The following is a 23,595-nucleotide window of genomic DNA, read 5'->3' on the forward strand; positions in this document are numbered from 1 at the left end:
TCAAGCCAAGTTTTGCTCATACCTAGAAATTCCTAAGCCTCCAGGTGGATCAAATTGCCTGGGACTCTTACTAAACGCATGTAGATTCGGGAAGCCTGGGGTGCTGTCAGGAGTTTTGGGTACAGCACCAAGGGACCAAGTGAAGCAGAAGTTGCTGGGCCATGAAATAGACTGGAAGAAGAGCTGAAGATCAGGACCTGTGAGACAGATCCTCGGGGGAAAGCACTTGCTGCATAGGGCTGAAGACCTGAGTTCAACCCCTACAGCCCACATAAAAGTGGAAGGTGAACGTTGTCCTCCGTCTTCCATACACACTCAGTATAGCAAGCACACACCACAAACAACAAATACTTAAGATTGCCCAAGTATTAGCCCTGAAAGTCTTAACTCCTAGACAAAACAGGAGAGCTTGCCACCCAGTGATTGGATTTGCTAAATCAGAGTCAGGACACAGAGGCCTGGAAAAAAAAAAATAACAGAGTGAAATTAGCTTGTGGGAAATATTGACAAGCTGAAAAGTTTAAGCATCTCAGAGTATCTCAGGCTTCTCCCAGGACCCTCCAATCTGTAGCCCTGGACCACATGGCTCCTGAGACTCTGTCCAGATGAGGGTTTTCCGTTGTCAGCATCGTCAGTAAGCAATGGGTGACAAGGATAGTGGAAATAAAGGATTTCTCAGAAACAAGGCCAAAACACTTGAAGGAGAAGGAAGGAAACGCACCCGTGCCTTTATTTGAACATACCATGGCAGCCGACCTCCAAACGGTCCTGGGGGTTCCCAGTTACAGAGTCACCTAAGGAGACAGCTCATCCATGTCACCAGCAGAATGCTGTCAGCATAATAAAATGTGACTTTCAAAGTTAGGTGACAAAAGACATGAAGGCCTCTGTCTTGCTCCTAGTTTGGGATCGACTGTTCTGAGCAAGGCCAGCTGCCACGTGTCACAGAAACTCAAGTCTCTGTGGAGAGACACAGTGAGGAGCAAAGCCCTCCCGTCAACAGCCTTATAAGGGTGCCATCTCAGAAGACAAACCCTTGCAGCTCTGCTCAAGGCTTAGGTGACTTCATTCCTGGCCAATGGGAACCAACAGAACCACTCAAATCAACTTTCTTTAAAATATAAAGTTTTCACGTTCCTTACTCTGTATGTACAGGGGTCAGGTGTTCTGTCTGCATATATAATGCACTACCTGAGTGCCTGGTGCCCTCAGAAGTGAGGAGAGGTTGTTAGGTCTCCCGGAACTAGAGTCACGAACAGTTGTGAGCTGCCATGTGGTTGCTGGGAAATGAACCTGGGTCCTCTGGAAAGAGCAGCCTGTGCTCTCGACAACAGCCATCCCTCCAGACCCTCAGACGAACCCTTGACAGAGCCTTCTAAGAACCCATCCGAGAACTAAAATTCGAGAAGATTCAAACTAGCCGCTAATAAGGCCACAAACAAGTTTCATTTTGCTTATGTAGTAAAAAAATAAATAAAAGTCTCCAGTTTTCTTTTTTCTTTTCTTTTTTTTTTTTTTTTTTTTTTTCTTTTTTTTTTTTTCGGGCTGGGGACCGAACCAGGGCCTCGCTTTTGCTGGCAAGCCTCTACCACTGAGCTAAATCCCCCAACCCCAAGTCTCCAGTTTCTTAAAAAGCTGTTCCCAAGCAAATCAGAATGCCCAACACCCGAAATAACTGAAATCCCGTTAGACACCAAGGTCTTCGTGCCTACAGACGAAGAACAGATCACTGCCTACATCAGATGGTACCTGCACTCCCCGTGTCTGCACATTAACCACCTGGTTCTGGGTATATCACACCACTGGCTGGCCCTGCTGACTTTGCGCTCACAGATCAGAATTGCTTTCACCGGTGAACCTCTGTGTGATCCCTGGACCACCATCGTCGGCATCACTAGGGACCAGCTACCAATGTAAATTCTTGAGTTAATGCAGAAAACCTAGGGTGGGGCCAATCTGTATTTCAATAATCTGTTGTGGGCATGCATCCTGCTATACACTCACATCTCACATGCAAACGTTCTTGCCTCCGTGTCTTAGTTACCTCTCTATAAGGAGACAGCATGGCCAGGACAACTTATAGAAGAAAGGGTTTAGTGGGGGCTTGCTGTTTCAGAGGCTGAGTACAGGAAGCATGGCAGCAGGCATGGGGCTGTAGCTGGGAGATTGTGTTGAGACAACAATCAGGAGACAGAGCAAAAGCCAACAGAAATAACTTTGAAGCCCATCCCCAGTGACACATCGCCTGTCAACAAGGCCACCCTTCTAATTCTCCCCAAACAGTTCCACCAATGGGGACCGATCATTCAAATATATAATAAGCCTATGTGAGCCATTCTCATCAAACACCACACTCGGCTCCAAAACAGGTGATCGTACAGCTCTACCACAGAGCAGGCTCAGCCACTAGCCTTACCTGAATTGCCAGCAAACTGTACCTTGGGTCATCAGACTTTGTGGAAAATTCACTGTGACTGCGAAGCCCCAACTTCTCGCAGCACATGATGAGTAGCTCTCTGAGGTATGAACAGAGCAAGAATCTGTACAATTCAGTCTGGAAGGGTCTCCATGCCTGCCTTCTGCCTGATGCGAATAACGAATGTACTTCATTTTGTTCTTTGTTGGTTTCTTGTTCAAATTGAACAAATCCTACAAGACTCTCTAGTTCATATCCTCTACTGTAACCTAAGGGTTCTTGGGATCCTGAATGTTCCCAGTTGTAGTCTTGGGCACTCAGGAGTACACACCCACAGTCCTTCTTCCAGCCCTAAAAGTCAGCGACATACTAAATGATTTTCCCACTTCGGAACCCCAAGCTCCCTCGTCTAGTGTGAAATAGGTCCCTGCTGCATTGGGTGGTGTTGCTACACTACATGAACTCACTGGACTGTCTTTACTGAATTTATTTTGTCACCTTATAAGCAGTACGCCTCATCCTCCTTCCCAATTCAAATGAATGCACGAGTAACTTCAAGTTAACAGTCTGGAAGCATCTACTGTTACTAAGTAAACAGAGATTTCTAAGCCCTCAATGGACCAAGAGTTTGGCAGCCGAGGGAAATCTTACAATGTGGGGCAGTTTTTGTACTGAAGTGATGTGGTTACAAATATTGCAACATGATAACTCTCACCCAGAAAACCCACCACGCAGTCCAGAGCTAAGCCTCCGCCCCTGTCCCAGGGTTCTAACTGGAGTTGACTCTACTTCAAAGAAAGGAAAGCTTGTTTGGCCAAATACCCATGGAGCACTGGCTTCAGGAATGTGACATGCTGTTAAACCACACCGTGTAAGCTTGCGGCCACTGAGATTTTCCAAGGATGAAAGTTTCACTTTTCAAAGAAAAACATGGCACCATGTAAGTCGAAGAAACACAAAGTAGATGGTGTCCAGAAGCACTCTCCCCAAAGAACACCTACTATGTGTGATCATATTCTGATAGGGGATAAGAAATTATGCGAGTTGACTAAATGCACGTGATTAGAATGAGGAAAAGCATTTCCTGACCTTGGGTAGCATCAGAAGATAGAAAGAAGGGAGTGGTGGAGTGGACAGAGTCCTGTGTTAGTGCCTGACACTGTAGGAAGATGAGAGACGAGAACTATCTAAGGCATACTGGACCAAGTGGTCACCATGAGACAGCTGGAAGATGTTGGGTATTGGAGCAGACACAGAAATTGCAGGTGGATGCAACAGATCCAGGGTACTGGGTGCCTCTGTTCCTCCACCTTACCTGGTCCTAAGGCAAGAACGGCAGAATGAACTGGAAGAGTAGAGGAAGGGAACCTGTCTCCCAAGACTGTTATTAATGTGTACTTCAAAGGGGAAGGAAGGTGTCTGAGGAACTGAACTAAAACAGGGTGCAGTTTCAGAGCTTTGCAAATGTTTGGCTGTGGAAGAGAATGGGAGAGTCATTTAACCCATCTTCACCACCCAGCTTGTGTTTGTCCCTGCTGACAGGGAACTTGCTCCCTCCCCAGATCACAGGCTTCATCAGCAAAGGACTCTGGCCACTTCTTCCCACGCTATCGATACCCTCCTCTGGCTAACCTCCCAAGCAAATGCTCTGCTCAGAAAGACAGGTCTGAACCTGTATTTACAACAGTTTTGACCTGTTGGTTGCAGAAGCCACTACAACCTCTCTAACATTTTATTTTGCCAGGTGTGCCCGCCTTTAAGGCACTCCAGAGGCTGAGGCAGGCAGATCTCTGAGTTGGACGCCAGCTACACAATGAGCTACAGGTCGGCCAGGGCTACATAGTGAGATCATGCTTCAAAACAAACATATGGGGGGGGGGAGCGCACAGGTACCCTTGGAAGTCAGAAGAGACTGTCAGATCTTCTGGAGCTGAAGCTACAGACTTTTGTGAGCTGCCCAGTGTGGGTGCTGGAAACCACACTTGGGTCCTCTGATCTTAATAGCAGAGCTGTCTCTCCAGTTCCCGCAATGCCTTTTCTCAAAGGATGGTTCCGGAACTGAGTTCAGGCCATCTAAACACTAATTAGGTTGCCCATGTTTTCTTGGAAAACTGGTGTAACATAGTATAGATCAAAATATGAGTGGTGTGGGAAATCCTGGAATCCAGAGTCCACAGGCTGTCGTTGGCTACCTCTGGAACTACATGATGGTCTAGGTGAACCTGGAGGATGTGATCCCTTCCAGGAAGGGCACGTCTTTTGTGGAGTGCTTGCTAAGTTATTGGGTTACCTTCAGCTTCTCACTATCTAGGGGTGAAAGCAGCCTTGAACCAGAATGTGTCAACTTTTGATTTCATGGTCACTGGTGGGAAAACCAGTGCCCTGGGCTTGGCATAGAAGGGAGAAGCCCGCCCCCTTGTGGACATCATGGGGTTTGCCAGATGCAAAAGCCCCAAAACCACCATAAGGGATAGGAAGGATGAAGCCAACACTGTGTTCTCTCATCGCGCCAATTCACCTGTTGCTTATGAAGGAGTTGCACTGTGGCAAGGTAGAAGGGGTGGCAGGATACTGGAAAAAGATAAAGTTAGATAGTGACCCCCTCAGCTACAGAACATTGGCTACAAGAATAGGCAAGCTGTTAGAAAAGGGGTAGGGGTGGGCAGAAGAGGCCTCAGAAAGTTTTTTTTTCTGATTCCAGAACTCCTGGTGTATCTCCTCTGGATCTCCAAAGTCTGCTAAGACTGCAGTCCTTCAGAATGTGGAAGCCCTCCCCTTCACGCGCCTACCCTGGTAATGATCTGTGTGGTTGATGACACCACACCCCTGACTGAAGGCAAAGGCATAGGAGTTGACGAGGGCAAACACCGAAGGAGGCAGAGGGCTCCAGTCCAGTGTGGTGAGCCCACCTAGCGGCACAGTGATTGCCAAGTTCCCATCACTGTATGGAGCTGTGGGAGGCCCAAGAGCTGTTTCCCACAGCCATTGCCCTCTTCCCACAGTTTTGGCCATGTCTACCTCATTTCTCCATCACATAGGTACTGACCCACAGTGCCATAAACATGCTTGTCCCAGACAAGCGTGGCCCAGGTTCCCTTCGTGACTGTTCAGTCGCTCTCATACCACACGCCTTCGCTCAACACCACAGCGTTGTCAGAGGCTGCCCTGGAGATGTAATTCTGAGGAGGATTCTGGACAACAGCACCGAACTAAAGGCAGCCTGGGGAAACAAACCTTGAGCACCTTCCTGAAAATTCTCCAGAGGGGCGAAGAAATTAAGGTGGCTTTTAAGAAGTTGAATTATATGTCAGAATGGCTCGAGTTTCTTACAGAACTCAGCTCATGGAGATTCATAGTCCTCCAGGAACCAAAGGCATTGCTGTTAAAAGCTAATCGCCCTTCAATAAAATGCAAAGTGTAAGTAACCTGCGATCATTGGTGCCTTCAGGCTCAAATGCCTGATCTGCAAAGATCCAGGGCAAATGTTCTGAGCAGGGTGGGCTCCGTTTTCCCAGGACTGAAACTTTGGCTGCGTGTCTCCTCTCTTTATGTTGTAGCACAAGGCTCCGATAGGGCACTGTGAGTTACTCAATAAGCGCTCTAAATATCAGAAGCTCCAGCGGTAAGTACAACCCACGTTCTACCCAAACACTAAAGTCAGGTACATTATGCAAGTCTAATCGTGGACAGAAAGCTGTTCAAACACCTATTTCAGACCACCCAGTTCCTGTGACATTGCCAAATTCCCAAATTGTAATGAAAATTTTAAAGTCCAAAGCCTACAAGCCATCAGAAGTTCAGCAAGCAGGTCGTGCCATTTCAAAACGGGGAATGCGCTTGCGTAAGCAAGTCACCGTGGCTAACCTTTCTGGATTGAGTGCGGCCTTCAGTTCAGAAACGTGGCCATGCCAGGGTCAGAACTGTGACAAAACTGCGCTTTGGAGGAGGTTAGCCAAGGTTCACAAGGTCATGACTGGGTCATTTTATCAGTCACGTCGGACTCAACCCTATTGCCAGAGATAGATAAAAACTTTATCTGTCAGCCAGCTAAATCTACTCCTGCTGCCTCATCTCGAATCAAGGAAGCCTGGGCTCGGCTTATCTAAACCAGCCATTCCCAGCGCTGCTTTCCGAAGCACCTTCTAAGGAAAGGTGACAGGCCAGTGGTTTTCTCCTCTGTTTCATTTTGGGCAAGAACTGTCCATAACCAGAGGGACTGGCTCTGTCTTATCTAAATCATCAACTTCAAAGAAGAGTTCTGCCCCTGTATGACATGGATTCATTATGCTGATTTAAATGTTAGATATGCTGACCCCTGTTGCTCTAGGATGATGCTTCCTGATGCACCCGCGCCCGTTACCTCCCCAGAATCTTCTCTCTCTCTCTAAAGTGAAACCAACAACCACCACCAAATAACTAAATCATTCCAGGTTCAACTCCCAAAAGCACCAAAGGAAAAAAAAATCTAGAATTAACTTTGGGCTGAAAAGGAGAGGCTGCACCTTAGTGACAAAGGGCTTGCCCTACACGTGTGAGGCCTTTGAACAAATCCCCAGCACCATGAAAAATGTAAATAAATAAATAAATGTAATGTAATTAGCCTCGATACAATTTCAAAATAGGAAATCTCAATTACCTTAGAAGAAGTTACAAAGATACCTTTGGGTCAGCACACACATAATAATGCATATTGTCTGACGTGGAGGAGAGAATTCTGGTTTCATTCTAAATCATTTTAGATACACAAAGTACAAACATTGAACCAGTCAGATTTCCTAACAGGATTTTCTGTTGTTGGTGTTTTGTTCTTGTAAGACAGGATCTCTGTAGCCCAGGCTAGCCCTGAATGCCTGATCTTCTGCCTCCACCTTCCCAGTCCTAGGATTGCCACTGTGGGCAGCTTGCCAACAAGAATCTTAAAAAGCAAGGAAAGCACTTTAAAATTTTACTTTATTGGGAAATCATACAAATTCATTGTTTTAATATTTAAAGACCACGGGGCTGTAGTAGAGACATATAAATATTATACTATACATTTAGAAATTAAATAAAGGCAACATGACACTATTTAAAAAACAATGTACACTTCAAATGAGTCCGAGAACTGAAATAACTGTCAGATATCTCCCTGGAAGTGGGTGAATCTTGCAGGAAGATTGTCCACAGGGTAGACGGTGGGGCTTGTCTTCATTGTAGGAGGTCCATTTAGCAGCTGCCAGTCACAACGTCTGGCCAGCTCCACGGTAAATATCTTAAGAAGAATTTTTGCAAACTCTTTGCCTACGCAGCTCCGAAGGCCTCCTCCAAATGGAATGAAACTGAACCTGGAGGTGTCCTCTGGATGAAGCGATGTAAATCGGTCGGGATTAAACTCCTCCTTGTTAGTGAAGCTGTCTGCCACGTCATGGGTGTCACAGATACTGTAAATAACATTCCACCCCTTGGGAATCTGGTAACCCTGTTTAGAAAAAAAATAATGAAGTCCTAAGAACCGATGAGTCAGGCCCTGAGCTTGCAACAATAAAATAGTCATCACCGATATGGGGGACATTAAGAGAGGAGAGCAAATGGGCGAATCTGTTTCCATTACCACAGGAGGCAGGACAGTGTCAAGGGCAGTGAACCACTGCTCTGTGCAGCTGATGCCCAAAACCATGGCAGGGTGGACAGGGTGGGGAGGTAGGATAGGAAGAGCACTCACGTTCAGCTCAAAAGTCTTCAGAGCCACCCGAAACCCTCCCGGAACCGGAGGATTCAATCGAAGGGTCTCCTTAATAACACACCCAATGTATTTGAGCTGTTCCAAAGTTTCCATGTCTAACTTGTCCTCGTGATGGCTCTTGCAAAGTAAGCCCTACAGAAACAGACACAAAAGTGAGAGAGTGATTCGTGGGCACTCCAATAAAATCTGCCCAGCAGGACTCACCTGTTAACTAAACCCAAGGCTTCTGAATGGGAGGGAATGGGGGGTGGGGGTGGGGGAGCCGCTCATGGTCATTGGTTTCCACACTTCCTCAGCCTAAACCCATCTATTTTCACCCAGGCAATGTTGCTGGCCAGGTATGAAGGGTCATCCCTGAGCCCTCACCAACACTGCCCACTCTGACCAGCTATTGGCTCTAACCACACTCTTCATGGTCTTGAACCGGTGAAGGAGAACCTGGCAATCTCTACGGTTCTGAGAAAGGTGGAAGAGGAGGAGGAGGAGAAGGAGCACAAGCACAGGGGCAAACTCTGCCCAAGAGAGATCCCATTACAAAGAGCTGTCTTTATAAAATTCACTAGGCTCAGTTTTTCCCCAGTCCCACCTAGCCCTCCGGCTTTTCACCCTCATAGTACAGAATGCAAACTTACATACTGGTGGGGGGCGGGGGCAGTAGAGGCAAATAGGGAACCTCTAGAATCCTCCTACCTTGCTCTTTATCTCTTCTCGAACTTTTTGGAGGACATGTGGGTAGAGTCCTAGGTAGGTGATCAGTGATGTGGCTGCACTGGCTGTAGTTTCATGGCCACCAAAGAGGAGCTCTGTGGACGATTGTTTTAGTGCCTAAGGATAAAGCCGGAAGTTTATACAGATCTGCGTGCAGTTTACAGCACTGTCACAAAGAACTGACCCGAGAATACTGCACGGAAGTCTTCAAGGGTTTTGCTCATAGAAAGTCAAAGACTGCAAACAAAAATGCAAAACTCCCTTAATCCTACTCTTCCGTGAGTTACAGTCATGATTTTACTAATCCTCACCAACGTTCTTTTAACCTTTGTAAATGAAACCTGCCCTTTGAACTTTGCCCTTTGCCCTTTGAACTTTGGGACCTTCCCAGTTGCTCAGCTTCCCTCTTCCCTAGCTCTCAAGACCAATGCTTCCCAATGCTGCCAGCCTTCAATTACGGTTCCTCGTGTTGTGGTGACCCCAACAATAAAATTATTTTCGTTGCTACTTCATAACGGTAATTTTGCTACTGTTATGTTATCGCGATGTAAATACTGGATATGCAGGATGCTCCTAGGCGACCTTCTGAAAGGGTTGTTTGGGTCGGCGTAGGGGTCGCGACCCACAGGTTGAGAACAGCAGCTCTAGACCTAGCCCCAACAGGCACTTGAAAGAAGCTGGAGGTCCTGACAGGGCTTTGGAGACCCCCCAGAAAGTGTGTCTAGAAAATCGGAGATACCCCCGACTCTTGGCACCTTTTGAAATCGCTTCTCACCTGCATATCCAGCCTCTCTCCCCTCTCCCATGAGTGCTCAATCAAGAGCTGCAGTGCGTCCTTGCAGCCCCCATCCGGCTCTGCGGCCTGAAGCCGGCGGATCTTGGCGCGAATGTTCTCCTCGATGCGCGCGTGGATAAGGTTCCGCGCCTTCACGCCCTGAGCGCGGAGAGAGTGAGGCGGTGAGCGGACGCGGAGCCTTCGGTCCCCTACTCCGACTCCGCAAACCGCCCTTACCCGGTACAGCCCGCTAAAGGGCACGTCAATGGGGAGAGAGAAGAGATTGCGGGTCATCTCCTCGAAAGCCTCCACTAGCTGCTGCTCGTCTTCCCCGCCGCCCGCTGGACCCGGCTCGCAGCCCAGCAGGATGCGCATGGCGATGCGGAACATGAGGCGCTTCACCTCGGGGTAGACCAGGAGGCCGCGCTCGCCGCAGCTTAGCCACTGCTCCAGACAACTGCTCACTTCCTCGGCAATCACTGGCACGTAGCACTGGAGCGCCTCTCGGTTGAAGGCCTGCATAATCACCTGAGCCCCGCAAGGAGCAGAGAGCGTTACGACCCTCTACTAGTCCCCTCAACAACCCCTCGCCTTCCCGGGTACCCTTTCAAGAATCCCAGTCCCTCCAGGCCTAACACACTTGCTGGCAGGAAAAGTTAAAGTGGATCTCAGATAGAGAGGGTGCTGGTCCCCACCACATAAGGCTAGCCCTCGCCCTGCATCCATTTGTCTGAACCAAGCTATAGAATGAGGTCTCCCTGCTAGCCAAGGAGTTACCACCTCACCCTCACCTTCTTTCGCTGCTTGTGCGAGGAATCGTGCAGGTTGGAGAGGCAGCCGGCGCCCAGGATGGTGCGCACCGACGCAGGCCAGTGCACTGACACCAACCGGTGCTCCCCCAGCAAGATGCGCCGCACATTATCCGCGCCCATCACTCGCACCGTGGGCCGCCCAAACAGATGCGTCTTGTAGATGAAGCCGTATTTCCTGCGCTTCATCTGCAGAAACTTCCTCCGCTGAGAGGGAGGTGGAGGAGAGAGACCCGCAACCCGCATGAGGGGGCGCCGGGGAGCATCCGGCCTCCGTCTAGCCCCTCTTCCAAGCCGTGGTCGCCTCCCTCGCGAGGACACTTATCCCGGCTTCAGCCCAGGCCCAGAGCTGAGGCGGACTCCGGGGAAGCGTCAGGTCCCTTCCCGAGCTCCCTTACCTGCAGCACCATCTGCAATGTTTCCCCAAAGAATGGGAAGCCCATGGTACCCGGGGGCAAGGGGAGGGCGCAGCTGCGATCGCGGCTGCTCACACAGTACAGGTCCCAGAGCTTGAGCGCCGCCAGGAAGAGCAGCAGCGGCAGCACGAAGGTGCAGAGAGCACTGGCCAGCAGCGCCGGGAGCCCCATGGCACGCAGCAAGCCTCCCGCGCCACCTGCCGCCGCCGCCCTCGCTCCGAACCCCGCCGCACGCCCTCTTTATAAGGCCGCCCAGGTTACTGCCCACGTTACCTTGGTCAGACAAATTAGTTCACCCAAAGTTCATCTTTAATTGCGAATCGGGCCCCAAGCTCCTCCCCCCCCTCGAGGCGCTGCCCAAAAAATCTTTAACCGTTTGTTCTGCGCCCAGGCAGAGGCGGCGCACTGGCGGCTTCCCTCTGAGCGCGCCTCCTGGGGTGCGGAGCTAGGAACACCTCCCTCCCTGTCCTAGGTGTCTCCGAGTTAACGCGGAGCGGCTGGGGGCGGGTGGTGGCGGGTAGGCTATGGATCGGGGTTCCAAGTAGCAGGAATCTGGAATCCTGGGTTTCCTAGCTGTTTCTCTGCTGTCTCTCGCTCCAGGTCGGACCAGCTGCCCAAGCTCGAAACCTTTCTATCTCTCCATTTACAGGCGCCTCCTGGACTCTTGCATTTGCTTGGAAAGCGCGTTCAAGAATCACCATTCAGTGGACTTGACCCACAGGCTGAGTAAGTGAGATCCCAAAGACTTCCTGATCTGTGAGAATCCAAGAAGATCCCAGGGCTAGGGTCCAAAGGTCAAGTATGACTGGTGGATCGTGGACCCTAGCTTTCCAGTGCCCCCCAAGAGAGCCGGCGCATGAAGCTTTGGGAAATCCTGCTTTCGAGTTCAAAGCAAGTAAGCCTCTGGGTCTCTGGGACCCCAGGAGCAGCCTTGCACACGCCTGATTTCTGCTCTAAGCCCCGGCCGGGCGGCGTATGAAGGAGACCAGAGACTACAAAGTCTACGCTCAGCTGTGGTAATAACGCCAAGCCGGTCCAATTCCTATAGCCCTGGGGTTTGCAACCCCAGTCAAGCGGCCGGGAAGAGGGCCCCCAGACCAGGAAGATATGGGGAGGAAGACAGGAAGGAAACCCAGCAGTCTCTTTTCGCCTGTCTCTTGGATGAGCCACCAGGCTGTCTGTTTCCCCTAGGACAGAGTTGATCCTTTCCACTCTGTCTATACTTCAAGGCTTCTGTGGGTTTCCAAAGGGGGCTTCGGCTTCCAAATGGCACACCAGGCTGCACTAATAGGGTGGTCTGGTTTCAGGGCTCTAGACCCTTCCCTCTACTCTCCCAGATCACACCCACGGTAAAGCCACAGAGCCTGGTAAGAGAGTTGTTTGGCCCTGTACTTTCTCCCACCAGCCCTAGGGAACGTTATGGGAATCCGTACTGGGGAGCGAGTCCAGAGACTGTCGGACTTCAATGGGCAGCTGCTACAGCCCATAGCGGGCCCAGGGGAACTGCGTGGTCCGTGCACACACATACTCGGCTTCCCACGTCCTCTGGCCACACCGCTTCGGGGCTAGCCAGTGCCACACACTGCCTTGGTTTGGGCACTAAACGCACCAGTAGCGCGGAAAACTAACAGAATGACGTGCGTTTGTTTAGAATTGAACACGGGCTATAGCGAAAGCATACCCGCAGCCCTTAGGAAGAGTCCATTGCTTTTTGAAAAAAACTTGCTTTCTGAAAGCTGATCAATATGTAGCCTTCCTGCGGTGGTCCCTAAATGTCCCCCCCTCCGACCCCTCTCCGGGGAGTGGTCATAAAATGACCTCAAAGGTCGTGAGGACCGCACAAACCTAACGACTCTCTAAGCCGGGATGCCCATGGGTTGTATTTCGGGGATTCACTGGTTCCCCTTAACTCTCTCTGAACAGCTTTTCAGAGTCTCTGCCGCTGCCGCTGTCATATCTTGTAATGATTTGGTTATCGTAAAGAATGCGAACCGATTTCTCGCACCGGCAGGAACGCGGACGAATTGTGCTGTAGGTAATTCTCAGAAACCTCGGTCCGCCCCTTTCTGGAGAGCGCCTCCGGGCGGGTGTGCAAAACCGACCAGCGGGGGCGTGACCTGGGGCCCATTCCCAATCCTTTAGCCTGACCCGCCTGTGACCCCTGCAGGCCGGACCGTGACATCTCAGTGAACTCTGCCGGGCCACCCCACCAAGTTCAGCCTGCGCCTGGTTACAAGATGAGCCAGGCTCACACGCTGGAAATGGCCACAGGAGAAAAACAATACTTAAAAAATAAATACGAAATCTAACTGGCCATCAAGATCTGCGGGCTGCCTGGTAGGAAAACATTAGAGTGCAAAGTCACTTAAAAATCTTCTTGAAGGGCGAGGGAGGTCAGTAAATTACCAGCCCAATAAGAACTTGATCTAGGAACTTCACCAAAGTTTTTATTGGGTGGTGGTCGGTGGGAAAGAGAAGATTGGCTCGCTGGAAAACAAAATGTTGGCCAATTTTCCTATTGCTAAGGGCTCAGAGATGTGGGGTTCAGTTTCTTGTGTGGGTGTCTCTGCTGTTTTGTTTTTGCTAGTGGCCATGGGTGGCAGAAATCAGGTGGCCAGCATGACCTCCTGGCCTTTCTCTTCACCGCCCCCCTCCCCCAGCTTTCTCTCTGGTCTGGGTGTTCCATACCTGTTGCTGTTCCCAATGCTGGCTGGGAACCGAGGACAAAGTGCCTGATCCCTGCCAATGTCACCTCAGACCGGTTCCCTTGCCCAACTGTTGGAATTCAGGTCGGAGGCACTCCGTGTTAAAGGGTTTTGTTGCTTTTTAAATTTTTCTATGCTTTCCACCACAGGGCAGTTCTCGGTGGTTTTTGTATGTTTGGTTGGTTGGTTTTTGGTTTTGTGTTGCTGGTTTATTCATTGTCTGCCTCTTTACGTGAGTGGCAGAAGTCCAAGGCGTAAGAACTACATCTGCCCTTTTCCTACAAACTTGGAGTTACCAAACCAGGAGACTACACATCCCTTAACATCAACGCATGGTGCAGCTATGGGAAATGAGAGGAAAACCAGAGGCACTTCCATGGGCTTTGAGTTGGTCCACACCCCAAAACTAGCAAACAAGTCTCTTCAGACTTTTGAAAGGTGCTACCCTACCCCCTTGCCCCCAAATCAGAGTCAATCTGAAAGGGAAGCTTTTTGACCTCCTCACCTAGGTCCAGCTTCTGGGATGCTCAAGGTTGTAGGCCTGCACCTTGATGCTCCTTCTGGTGCCTGCAGAGCTCAGGCTAGCCTCTACTCTGACCAGCTATGGTTTACTAGCTGTCCCGGATAGGGGTTATGGTGGTGTTAACCCCAGCAGTTGCTAACCTTCAAGTACCCGCTTGTGTCCTTGCCTTCGAGCCCCAGGATCCACTTTATACGTGGATTCAAATATAAATAAGGTCAGGAGGCCACCAATTTCCTCCTCCAAGGTCAGCCTGGGCTGGTTACAACTTCCGGGGCTCACCGGTTATGTTCTCTTACACAGCAGTATGGGGATGTGGATGGCAGGTTGAAGGGGGCTTTGGGGAATGAAGGCAGATGACAGTGGTGTTGATTTAAGCAGTAGTGGGACCCTCTGGATTGGAAAGACCGACTGCCTTTTAGATTAAGGGTAGCTCTGGAAGGCAAAAGGGCTGAATTCCACAGGTGACATGGGCTCGGAGGTGGGGCAGGGGGATTAAGCAGTGGAAGAGTGTGCAGGACAGCAGTGGCTCCTCAGGAGAGCCTCAGTTTCTCCTCCTAAACAGTGAAGGGAGTGAAGTAGAACAACTCTGCAGTCAGACAGTGCAGCGATGCTCCCAAACCCAGCATCCAGATCCGTGGTCCAGAGGGAAGCTTGGGACTAAGGCTGCCCAACTTCTAGACCCTCTGGGTATAGGCTACAGTGTGTCCTTCCGGTTAGTACGTCTCTGTACGTCTCTGTACCTCATCCTCTGCACTGTTGGCCATCACACCAGGGGAATGGCTGCCCAACCGAGCCCCAACCTCCTTGCTCAACCACTGGCAGGAAAGGTTATTTCTTGGACTTCCTGTTTGGATACAAACATCTCAAATCTCTTGTTTATCTCAGTTCTCCCATGAAGGGATTATGTCTCAACCTCACACGAACCAGACTTACAGACATTTCCAGAGAGCACAGTATCTTCTATATAAACGAGGATATTAAATAATTTCATGAAGTAGGAATTTTTCTTTTCAAAAGTCTCTAGTCGAATCTTCTAAGGTTGAGCTAATAGAAGCTCGGGGGCCCTCTCCGTGTGTCTCCTGGACAAACATCAGATCAGTGTGGTAACCATCCTGCTATTTCTGCTAACTTTAAAAAGTTGCAAATCCCCTATTAGTTTGATATGAACACCTAACTACCGCCATCACTGCCGCCGCTGCCAGGACCCCAAATCTAAACTCCCTGCGGACTTGCCACAGTAAGGGGAAGCCAAGTTTCATTTAGTGGAAATAGGTTTTCTCCGTCGTTGGTTGCTTTGAGTTCTTGGTGTTTGCCTCCTACTCTCTTTCCCCAAGCCCAGCGCTTCTCCACTGCGGTGTCTGTGACTCATTCTACGACTTCCAGTCTAGCAGAGCCATTTGTTAAACCCGTGACTCGGTGAATATTGGCGGCGTGTGTGCAGCAGCTACTGGGCAAGCCAAGGCTAGAGACGCAGTGAGTCAGAAGGGTGACCCGTCGCCCGCACCCAAAGTCGGGAGAGGGTGGAAAAGGAGCAGCAGCCCGTCCACCGGGTGCACGATGGGCACCGTCTGCATTACGGGGAAGGCAGGTGTGGCCAGCTCCCAGCGCGCGGTGCGCACCAGCTCGACAGCGAGCAGTTGCAGCACCGCTTGCGCTAGCTCCTGGCCCAGGCAGCTGCGCGCGCCGCCACCGAACGGGATGTAATGAAAGCGGCCACCAGAGCCCCGCGCATCTTCACTCTCCACGCCAAAGCGCTCTGGATCGAAGCCCTCCGGCGGGCTACGGTATACTGCGGCTGTCTCATGTGTGTCTCGGATGCTATACATCACGCTCCAGCCTTTGGGGATCTGGTAACCCTGCGAAGTGAGGGGGCCCGTGTTGATCGCTAGGCACAGGGAAGTGGTTGGAGCCTACCCCGCCCCGCGCGCCTCTTCCCAAGAGCGCCAAATAAACCTCTAGTGGCCTTTCATTAATTAATCCTGAAGCCAGAAGACCTGCGTCGTAATCTCGGGGTCATTTGTGAGCTGTAAGATCTTGGACTGCTGCCTCCCACCCCCATTTCTTAGTTGGGAAAAGTAAGAATAGAAAATGTCCACGTTGTTGAGAGAATTTTAAGAGGAGGTTGGCACGCATTTAGTGCCCATGAGATCGAAAACTACTTAGGAGTTTGTTGGCTTTCTCTTCCTGTTTTCTTCTGACACAGGAGACTTACATTGTAAGAATGTAGCTACCAGCTATCTGAGCTGAAACTGCCGAAATGACTGGGAGTCTTCACACCTCTGGGACAGTTCAATTATAAGATTCTTCTTTGCATTTAACTCAAGACTTTCCCACCTTCTCGCCCACCTCTGAACTATTATACTACCTTTAAGAGGAGCGCACCCTCTCTGCCCACCCCCACCCTCAGCCCTTTTAACCCCGCCCCAGAACCCCCTACTGGGTATTGCCAATTCAGGGCCTCCTTCACGCTAGGAATGAGCTCCTGCCACTGACCTACATTCCCTGCCTGTTATGCTTATTCGTGTGTCTTCAATTCCTGTCCCTCAAAAAAAAAAAATTGCAATTCTCTGGAGGCTGTGGAAGGCCATTACTGTTCAAATTCTCACTAGAAACATTCTCTCCTCTCTAACTCAGTTTCCCCGTCTGTACAGTAGAGAGTAATGAGTAAGACCTCCGCTCTGCTCCATCTACTGTCCCGGAAGCTGCTCGGTTTCTCTTCTGTTTTTTTTTTGGGCACATCAGTCCTGCAGCATCAAGTGTAGGCGTCCAAGTCACTTCTCCTACAGCCATAGACTGGGCAGTTCCCCTTCTGGGCAATTCATCCTTCTGGCTGGTTTCACCCAACACTAAAGATATCCCAGCCTCACTCCATGGTCTTGGTCCCCTCTCTCTCTGCATGGAGCTCCCTGTGGGCAGAATCTGTCTCTTCAGTCACACACACACACACACACACACACACACACACACACACACACACACATTGCTCAGAGGTCCTGCAGCAAAGCTATTCAGGCAGAGGCCCTCAAGCTCTGTGGTGTGAATTCCCCAAGCCTCAAAATTATTAATTTATCACACACACCCAATCAGAGGGTAAACTGAGACCCACAGTAAAGGGAGAACTGCCCGAGGTTATTCTGAGCTGTAGTCCATCCTGGTTCTTAGCCTTGTCCAACCAAGGGCAGTCAGATGAAGAACCATTAAGATTTTGTTCTTTGTATTAAGACTGTTGCATTTCCCAGGAATATACCCTAAGTTCGAGCCCTGGACAGGTGACAATGAGTGGCTATTTAGTCTTGTGAAGGAATCAGCGAGGTAGGCCACCGCCTTTGTCTTCCAGCACATACATTGGCTGCGAGAAGTGCGGCTCAGAGAAAAATGTTTGCGTTCTAAAACTCAGTTCGAATTGAATTGACCTAGCTGGATCACTGACCAAAGCTTAAGTGTATAAAACTTCTAACCCTACCAGCCCTTCAGGCACGAGGTTTTGCATGTGTCTGCTGGTGTCGGAGGAAGAATCCAGGAAATAGAATAGGGTTCAGCCCATTTTACAAGAGGGAAAGCTGAGGCCCTGGCAGGGGAAAGAAATCTCTGCGCTAATTCCCCCTGCCCTCCTCCCATCCCAGCGCAGCTGCAAGCATCCAGCGGCCCGCAGTGTGGCGCACTTACGTCCAGCTCAAAGGTGCGCAGTGCAGTGCGGTAGCCCCCGGACACCGGCGGTAGGAGGCGCAGCACCTCCTTCACTACGCAGTCGACGTAGCGCAAACGGCCCAGCACTGCCAGGCTAAGGTCTGGCTCACAGCTGCAGTCGGGTCGCGATCCTGAGGCCCTGGGAGCGCAGCTGCAGGGGCTCCCCAGCCCCTGCGCCGACAGCTCCTGCTGGATTTTGGCGATGGCTGCTGGGTGCTGCAGAAGCAGCAGGATAAGGGATGTGCTGGCGCTGGCCGTGGTGAAAAAGGCCGCGAAGAGGAGCTCCACAGCCAACTCCTGCAAGACAGCCAGGGGGTTCTAAACCTACCAAGAAGGTGTAAAGCGTCTAAACGTATCTCTTGTGCTCAAGCTAGTGCCTTGTCCTGTCCCGGACTCTGCCCATGGCTCTGAAATCGGTCAAAGCCCAGATCTATCACTTGGGAAAATCCTGTTGAGCGGATAGGCAGAACCAGCATCCATATGCACCCGCTTTGGACGAGTTATCAGAGGGATACAGGGATATTACTCTGTGCTTTATCCTCGGTGCTTTAAATTTATTAACTCGTTAGATGCTCGCCTTCGCCCTGTGGGGAGCAATTACTGCTCATATTTTATGAGATTGGAAACTAAGGCTCTGGAAGGCACTCCAAGTCCCTGGAACTAGTAATTCCAGCAGTGAGTCTGCGAGTCGATCTCCTTCCCTCCTCCCCTCCATTCCTCCCGCACCAGCCTTGCTCCAGTGCCAGCAGGTTCTTCGTCTTCTTACTTATTCCCCTTTCTGCCCTGCTTTGTGGATGGATCTTCCACCGGCCTCATCACCTGCCTTAAGCCTGCCCTTCCAGTACCTTCCTTCAGGGTAGCACCAGGGTTTATGCCTACAAACTGTTTTCAGGGACGGTAGGGTGAATGTACACTACCCACCCTAGAGCTTGAAACAACGAAGCTATTCTGCATCCCGGCACAGAATCCAGCATTGAACAGGTAGGTAATCATCTTTGTGGAGCAAATACTGACCTGGCTGGAGGCTGACAGCTGGTTCTACCTTGGAAAAGGAAGTTGAGGTGGAGGGACCCAAGAGCCACATATCCTCTCTGTTCAGCCTGGCCAAGGGGTCCCTTCTACAGAGCCTTGTTAACTCCCTAGCTCTGTCCAAGGGCAAACTACCCACTTCTTTCTGTGCCACTCCCCTTCATAGCCTGGCACTGTCTTGAATACTCGGGTACCCAGGACTCAGTCTATTGCTAACTCTCTCCTGAATCCTTTTTTACTTCTGAACTTCACCCCCATCAAGAGGAGAGATTAATACCTCCATTCTTGGAGGAGAAACTAAAGCTGGGCTCCTACGTTTTAGTGGTTAGTGGAGGGAAGCACATGACATTGACTCATGGGAGACTGAAGTCTTCGTGTTTCTAAATGTCTCTGGCCCTCATTCTGTGTCCTGACTTCCAAAGCAGGGCCCTCCTGCCCTCCACCACACATGCTCTACCTACATGGGAAGGAAGCCTAATTCTACGGGAGGCTTTGCAGCAAGGGCAAAAATGGGTGGGTACCAGGTGCTAAGGTGCCAAGGTGGGCCTATAAAAGAGGAATGTTGATTTGGAAAAGATGTAGTTTTGGGAACGAGGAGTTTGATCACGAGCTTGAAAGTTCAGACGGAGAAAGAGCAGGCTGCATGGGTAGGAGGATGGCAAAGGCATGCAGTGGGAGATGGGACGTAGGAGGGGCCGAGGGGTGAACTGTCTAGACCCCGAACCTTAGGACTCGAGCTCCTGGAAGAAGGGCTACAGTCCAAAGCTGCACGGTTGGCAGATGTAGTAGTCTTTTTCGCCCAAGGCTATGTCTGTGCCTTAAAGTGGTGTTAAGCAGGATATGACTGGGAATGGATTGTGCGTGTGTGGTTTCTGAGGAAGTCGGGGGGGGGGGAGGAGTGGTCTTCTGTCACCTACCTTCAGCTCTTGCACTGAGAGCTCACGGCCCAGCTCCCTAGCGCTGTTAATGATCAAATGCAGGGCATCACCTGGCTCTGCTGCCCGTTCCTCCCGAAGCTTCTCAGCAATGACCTCATCCAGGTGCTGATACAACTGGTCCCTGGCCCGGATGCCCTGATGTACAGGGAGAGAGGGCAGTTGGGGTAGGAAGGGGGAGAGGGGGCAGGTTTGACTACCTAGAGCCATAGTTTCTCCACCTGTGGGCCACAACCCCTTCGTGAGGGCCTGATGATCTTTTTACCAGGGGTCTCTCATCAGAAAACACAGATCTCCGCATTACAGTTCATGACTGTAGCAAAATCACAGTTGCAAAGTAGCAAAAAAAAATCACTTTATAGTTGGAGGTCGTTACAACATTAAAGGATCGAAGCATTAGGAAGGGTGGCCTAGATCCTGGTGTTACTCTTAGCTTAGCTGTAGCCCTAGCACAGGGTAGGCATGGCTCAGTAGGTGCCCACAGATTGTCTACTGTCTACAAACATCCTGCATGACAGTCATTACCAGCCCCCTCTGGCAAGGAGAACAGAAAGAACATAAGGCCAAGAACTCGTCCCTTTACACAGCTGCCAATGCCCGTACCTGACACAGAAGCATTAAGGTCCAGCTAGCTATTAGCCCTTTCCTTGACCCAGACTCGGACAAGACAGTGAGCATCGGTGCCAAGAAAAGGGGCACCCTGAAAAACTCCATTGAGGACACTAGTGTATGTTCTAAACGGTTAGCTTCTGTCCGGGGCTGGGCAAAGAGGGCAGGGATGGCTCGCCAGAGCTTAGGAAGCAAGCCCAGCTGGGGGAAGCGTGGAAACACTTGTTTTGTAGCCAGAGGTATCTTGTTCAAATCTTGACTGTGTTCTTGCATGTTGCACGCGCACCTGGCTTCAAGGAGGCCTGCTTATCAATAAAATGAGGATAACACACTTTGCAGGTTGCAAGGACCAAACCAGAAAACGTATGCAAGGTGACCAGCGCACAATCGGATTCCTTTTCAGAGTTTTATTCAAGCGATTTAACGCTCTAGGGCAAAGGGAGAGAGAAGGCAGGACCCAGCTTCCTTCAGCTCTGGGGCCCCGCCCATGACTCCAAAAAGGCCTCGCTTTTCTCTTCCGGAAACCAGCGGGCCCAGGGCCGGCGGGCTGGGAGCCGACATCCATCCCCTAGACTAGAGCCGGCGCCGAGCTTCGTCTGCCACCCTCAGGCTCCCGCGCACTCCGCAGCGCCAACCTTCCAAAGGGTGTTGGAGAGGTTGCTGTGAGGCACCACTTTGAGAAAGGACAAACCGCCTGCCAGGACGCCTGCCACTAAGACCCAAACTCAAGAAGGCTACACTGACACGAAAGAGAGTCAGGAGCATCCCATAAAGGGTGTGTGGCCTGCCCTGGGTCACACATAGAGAGTCCGAAGAGATGCAGCCTTGGTCCCCACCAACCACCATCCTACCGCAGGCTGGGCCACGCCCTCGGTCCAGGGGACCCCATCAGGTTTGGGAGACCTTCTGGAGCCTTGGCCTAAGGTCTGGGGCGGCATTACCTTGCGTAGGCCGCTAAACGGTACGTCCAAGGGCAGTGAGAAGAGGTTCTCCACCAGCCGCTCAAAGGTCTGGGCCAGCTCGGTGCATCGCGCTTCATCTAGCTGCAGACCCAGCAGGATGTGCGCGGCCATGCGGAAGGTGAGCGCTTTGGCCGCCTGGTAAACCGCTACCGGTCGTTGGGCGGCGCACCAGGAGCGCACCTCTCGCCGCAGCGCCTCCTGTAGCCGTGGCACGAATTGCTCCAGAGCTGGGCGGCTGAACACGCGCGCCAGGACCTGTAGGGAGCGCGCAGATCAGCTCAGGGAAGGTTGGCCTCTTCTGCAGTGCGACTCCGCAGCCTGAAGGCGAAGTCCAGTCCCTTCTTCCTCTTCTGAGCCGCACAGGCCTAAACTTGTTGGCTTGGTTTCTACCACTTTGATGTACAGAGTCCCTCCCATCCACTAGGCTCCAAATGTTGCTAGCTGCTCCACAAAGTCTTCCCTGAACCCTCTTAAATCTGATTCTCAAAAGCTGCTGGCAACTCGCAGATCTGGAATAAAGGACTTGGCTTTACAATTCAAAACCCAGAAATGTAAGAAGACTTACTCCGGGCCACCTGTCCGTTTAGCCGGGACCCTGGTCAAGTTCCCAGTATGTGTGGAACACCAGACTCTGGTCCGGCTCACTGCAGGAACCCAGGGTCCACGAAATCTCTTAAGTTCCTTTGGTATTCTCCTCACCTTACGCCGCTGCCGATGAGGCTCACCAACCGCGCCAAGGAGCGTGTGTGAACCTAGAAGAATGTGTGCGCTCTGCGGCCACTGGCTACGCACCAGGCGGTGCTCACCCAGCAGGATGGTGCGCACGTTCTCAGCGCCGCTCACCCGGATCACTGGCCTGCCCAGAAGGTGCGTCTTAAACACTGTCCCGTAGCGCTCGCGGCGGGAACTATGGAAACGAGAGCCCTGCAAACAAGGCGGAGCTTGAAGGGTCTCTGGGTCAGCAGGACTGAAGATCTGTCCCGGACATCCCAATTGCCTCTTTCTAACAACTCCCCTGTCTCAGGCTGTCACATTAGTTACAAAACAACATCTCCAACGGGGCCTCTCAGCTACTGGATGGGATGGTAGAAGTCCACCGGGTAAGGTGAGCTACAGGCTTAGATTGGGAATCTGAGTGCCCAAGGGTGCGTGGCTGAGAGATGGCTTGGCTTTTCAGCCTATGCTTGCAAGACATGGGTACCACATTCCTCAAATCTCTCCCCAAGCCCCTGGTTTACAGCCCCTACGTTGTATCGGAAGAGTTTAAATTGAGAGTAAAATTCGGTGACATGGGGTCTCTTCGAAGGAACAGAACAGCTAGGCAACGGTGAGGGTTTGCGAAATTCCCAGAATCCTGGGTAAGGAATCTTATGAGGTGCTCTGAGAACCAAGAGCGCCCGATGGTAGATGCAGAAAAGGGGGCGCTGCTGGATGATAAAACCACTCACCTGAACCAACCAGTGCAGCGTTTCACCGAAGAATGGCCAGCCCATGGAGCCCTTGGGTAGGGGCAAGGTGGAGGCCCAATCCCGGCTTAGAGTCCAACGGAGGGTCCAGAGTTGTTGGGCCAGGCCAAGCAGCAGACCCGCACACAGGAGAGCAGTGCCCGCAGCCCCCAGCATGGACAAACAGCTTAGCCCCCAGGAAAACATGGCGAGACTGCAGGGGTGAGGGGTGGACTAGGCCACTGGGAAGGCAGGGGCCTCAAGAACTGAGCAGAGCTCACCTGCCCAGTCCAGAGAAGGCCCAGGGTTAGGGGGCCAAGCCAGAGATCAATAAAGTCAAAGCTTCAGGTCTTAAAACAAGATTGTCAGTGGAAGGCAGCACTAGCCCTGGGCGACTAGAGAATTTGCCTTCCTGGAGGCTGAAGACCTAGGGCATTTCTCCCCGATTTCAGTTAAAATGTGCCAGCCCATCCAAGGTGGGCCATTGGCCTCTGGAACGCTCAGACCTCTCAGCTCAGCACTCCTAGTATGGAGGCCAGAGAAACAACTCACCAGGCGCTGCCAGCCACAGTTGCTGCAAGGCTGCAGACCCCTGCCCACTACCTTCCCTCCTTCCCTCCTTCCCTCCGTTAACCCTTCTCCACCTACCCTCGACACGTTTATATAGATATTGCCTCCCTCCCTAGGGACTGGGTCATACAACATGACGTGTCTACGCATATTTAAAGCGTCCCACTCAGAGTAATGATTGGAAGCAGTGGGTAGTGGCGGGCTCACCTCGCCATCCAAATAGGGAGTGGCATCTGGGCGGGGGCCGAGCCCCACGCGCATCCTCGGGCGGGGCCTGCGGTTTT

At 51.3% G+C, this 23,595-nt stretch overlaps 2 protein-coding genes across 2 annotated transcripts; both read right to left on the reverse strand.

Annotated features, from left to right (window-relative positions):
• Positions 1-7,348: 7,348 nt before the first annotated feature.
• On the reverse strand, positions 7,349-11,017 carry LOC116893788 (cytochrome P450 26A1). The gene is made up of 7 exons (XM_032895492.1): positions 10,829-11,017; positions 10,413-10,637; positions 9,859-10,149; positions 9,622-9,780; positions 8,829-8,963; positions 8,118-8,270; positions 7,349-7,874 (listed from the first exon to the last, which is right to left on the reverse strand). The coding sequence occupies exons 1-7, from the start codon at positions 11,015-11,017 to the stop codon at positions 7,533-7,535; spliced, it is 1,494 nt and encodes a 497-aa protein (XP_032751383.1). The 3' UTR covers positions 7,349-7,532.
• A 4,509-nt stretch (positions 11,018-15,526) lies between these two features.
• LOC116893789 (cytochrome P450 26C1) lies at positions 15,527-23,109 on the reverse strand. The gene is made up of 6 exons (XM_032895493.1): positions 22,745-23,109; positions 21,996-22,220; positions 21,276-21,551; positions 19,708-19,863; positions 17,741-18,058; positions 15,527-15,930 (listed from the first exon to the last, which is right to left on the reverse strand). The coding sequence occupies exons 1-6, from the start codon at positions 22,946-22,948 to the stop codon at positions 15,553-15,555; spliced, it is 1,557 nt and encodes a 518-aa protein (XP_032751384.1). The 5' UTR covers positions 22,949-23,109; the 3' UTR covers positions 15,527-15,552.
• Positions 23,110-23,595: the final 486 nt, after the last annotated feature.

This window comes from Rattus rattus, chromosome 2, assembly GCF_011064425.1.
Source record: "Rattus rattus isolate New Zealand chromosome 2, Rrattus_CSIRO_v1, whole genome shotgun sequence".
Taxonomy (NCBI): Eukaryota; Metazoa; Chordata; class Mammalia; order Rodentia; family Muridae; genus Rattus; species Rattus rattus.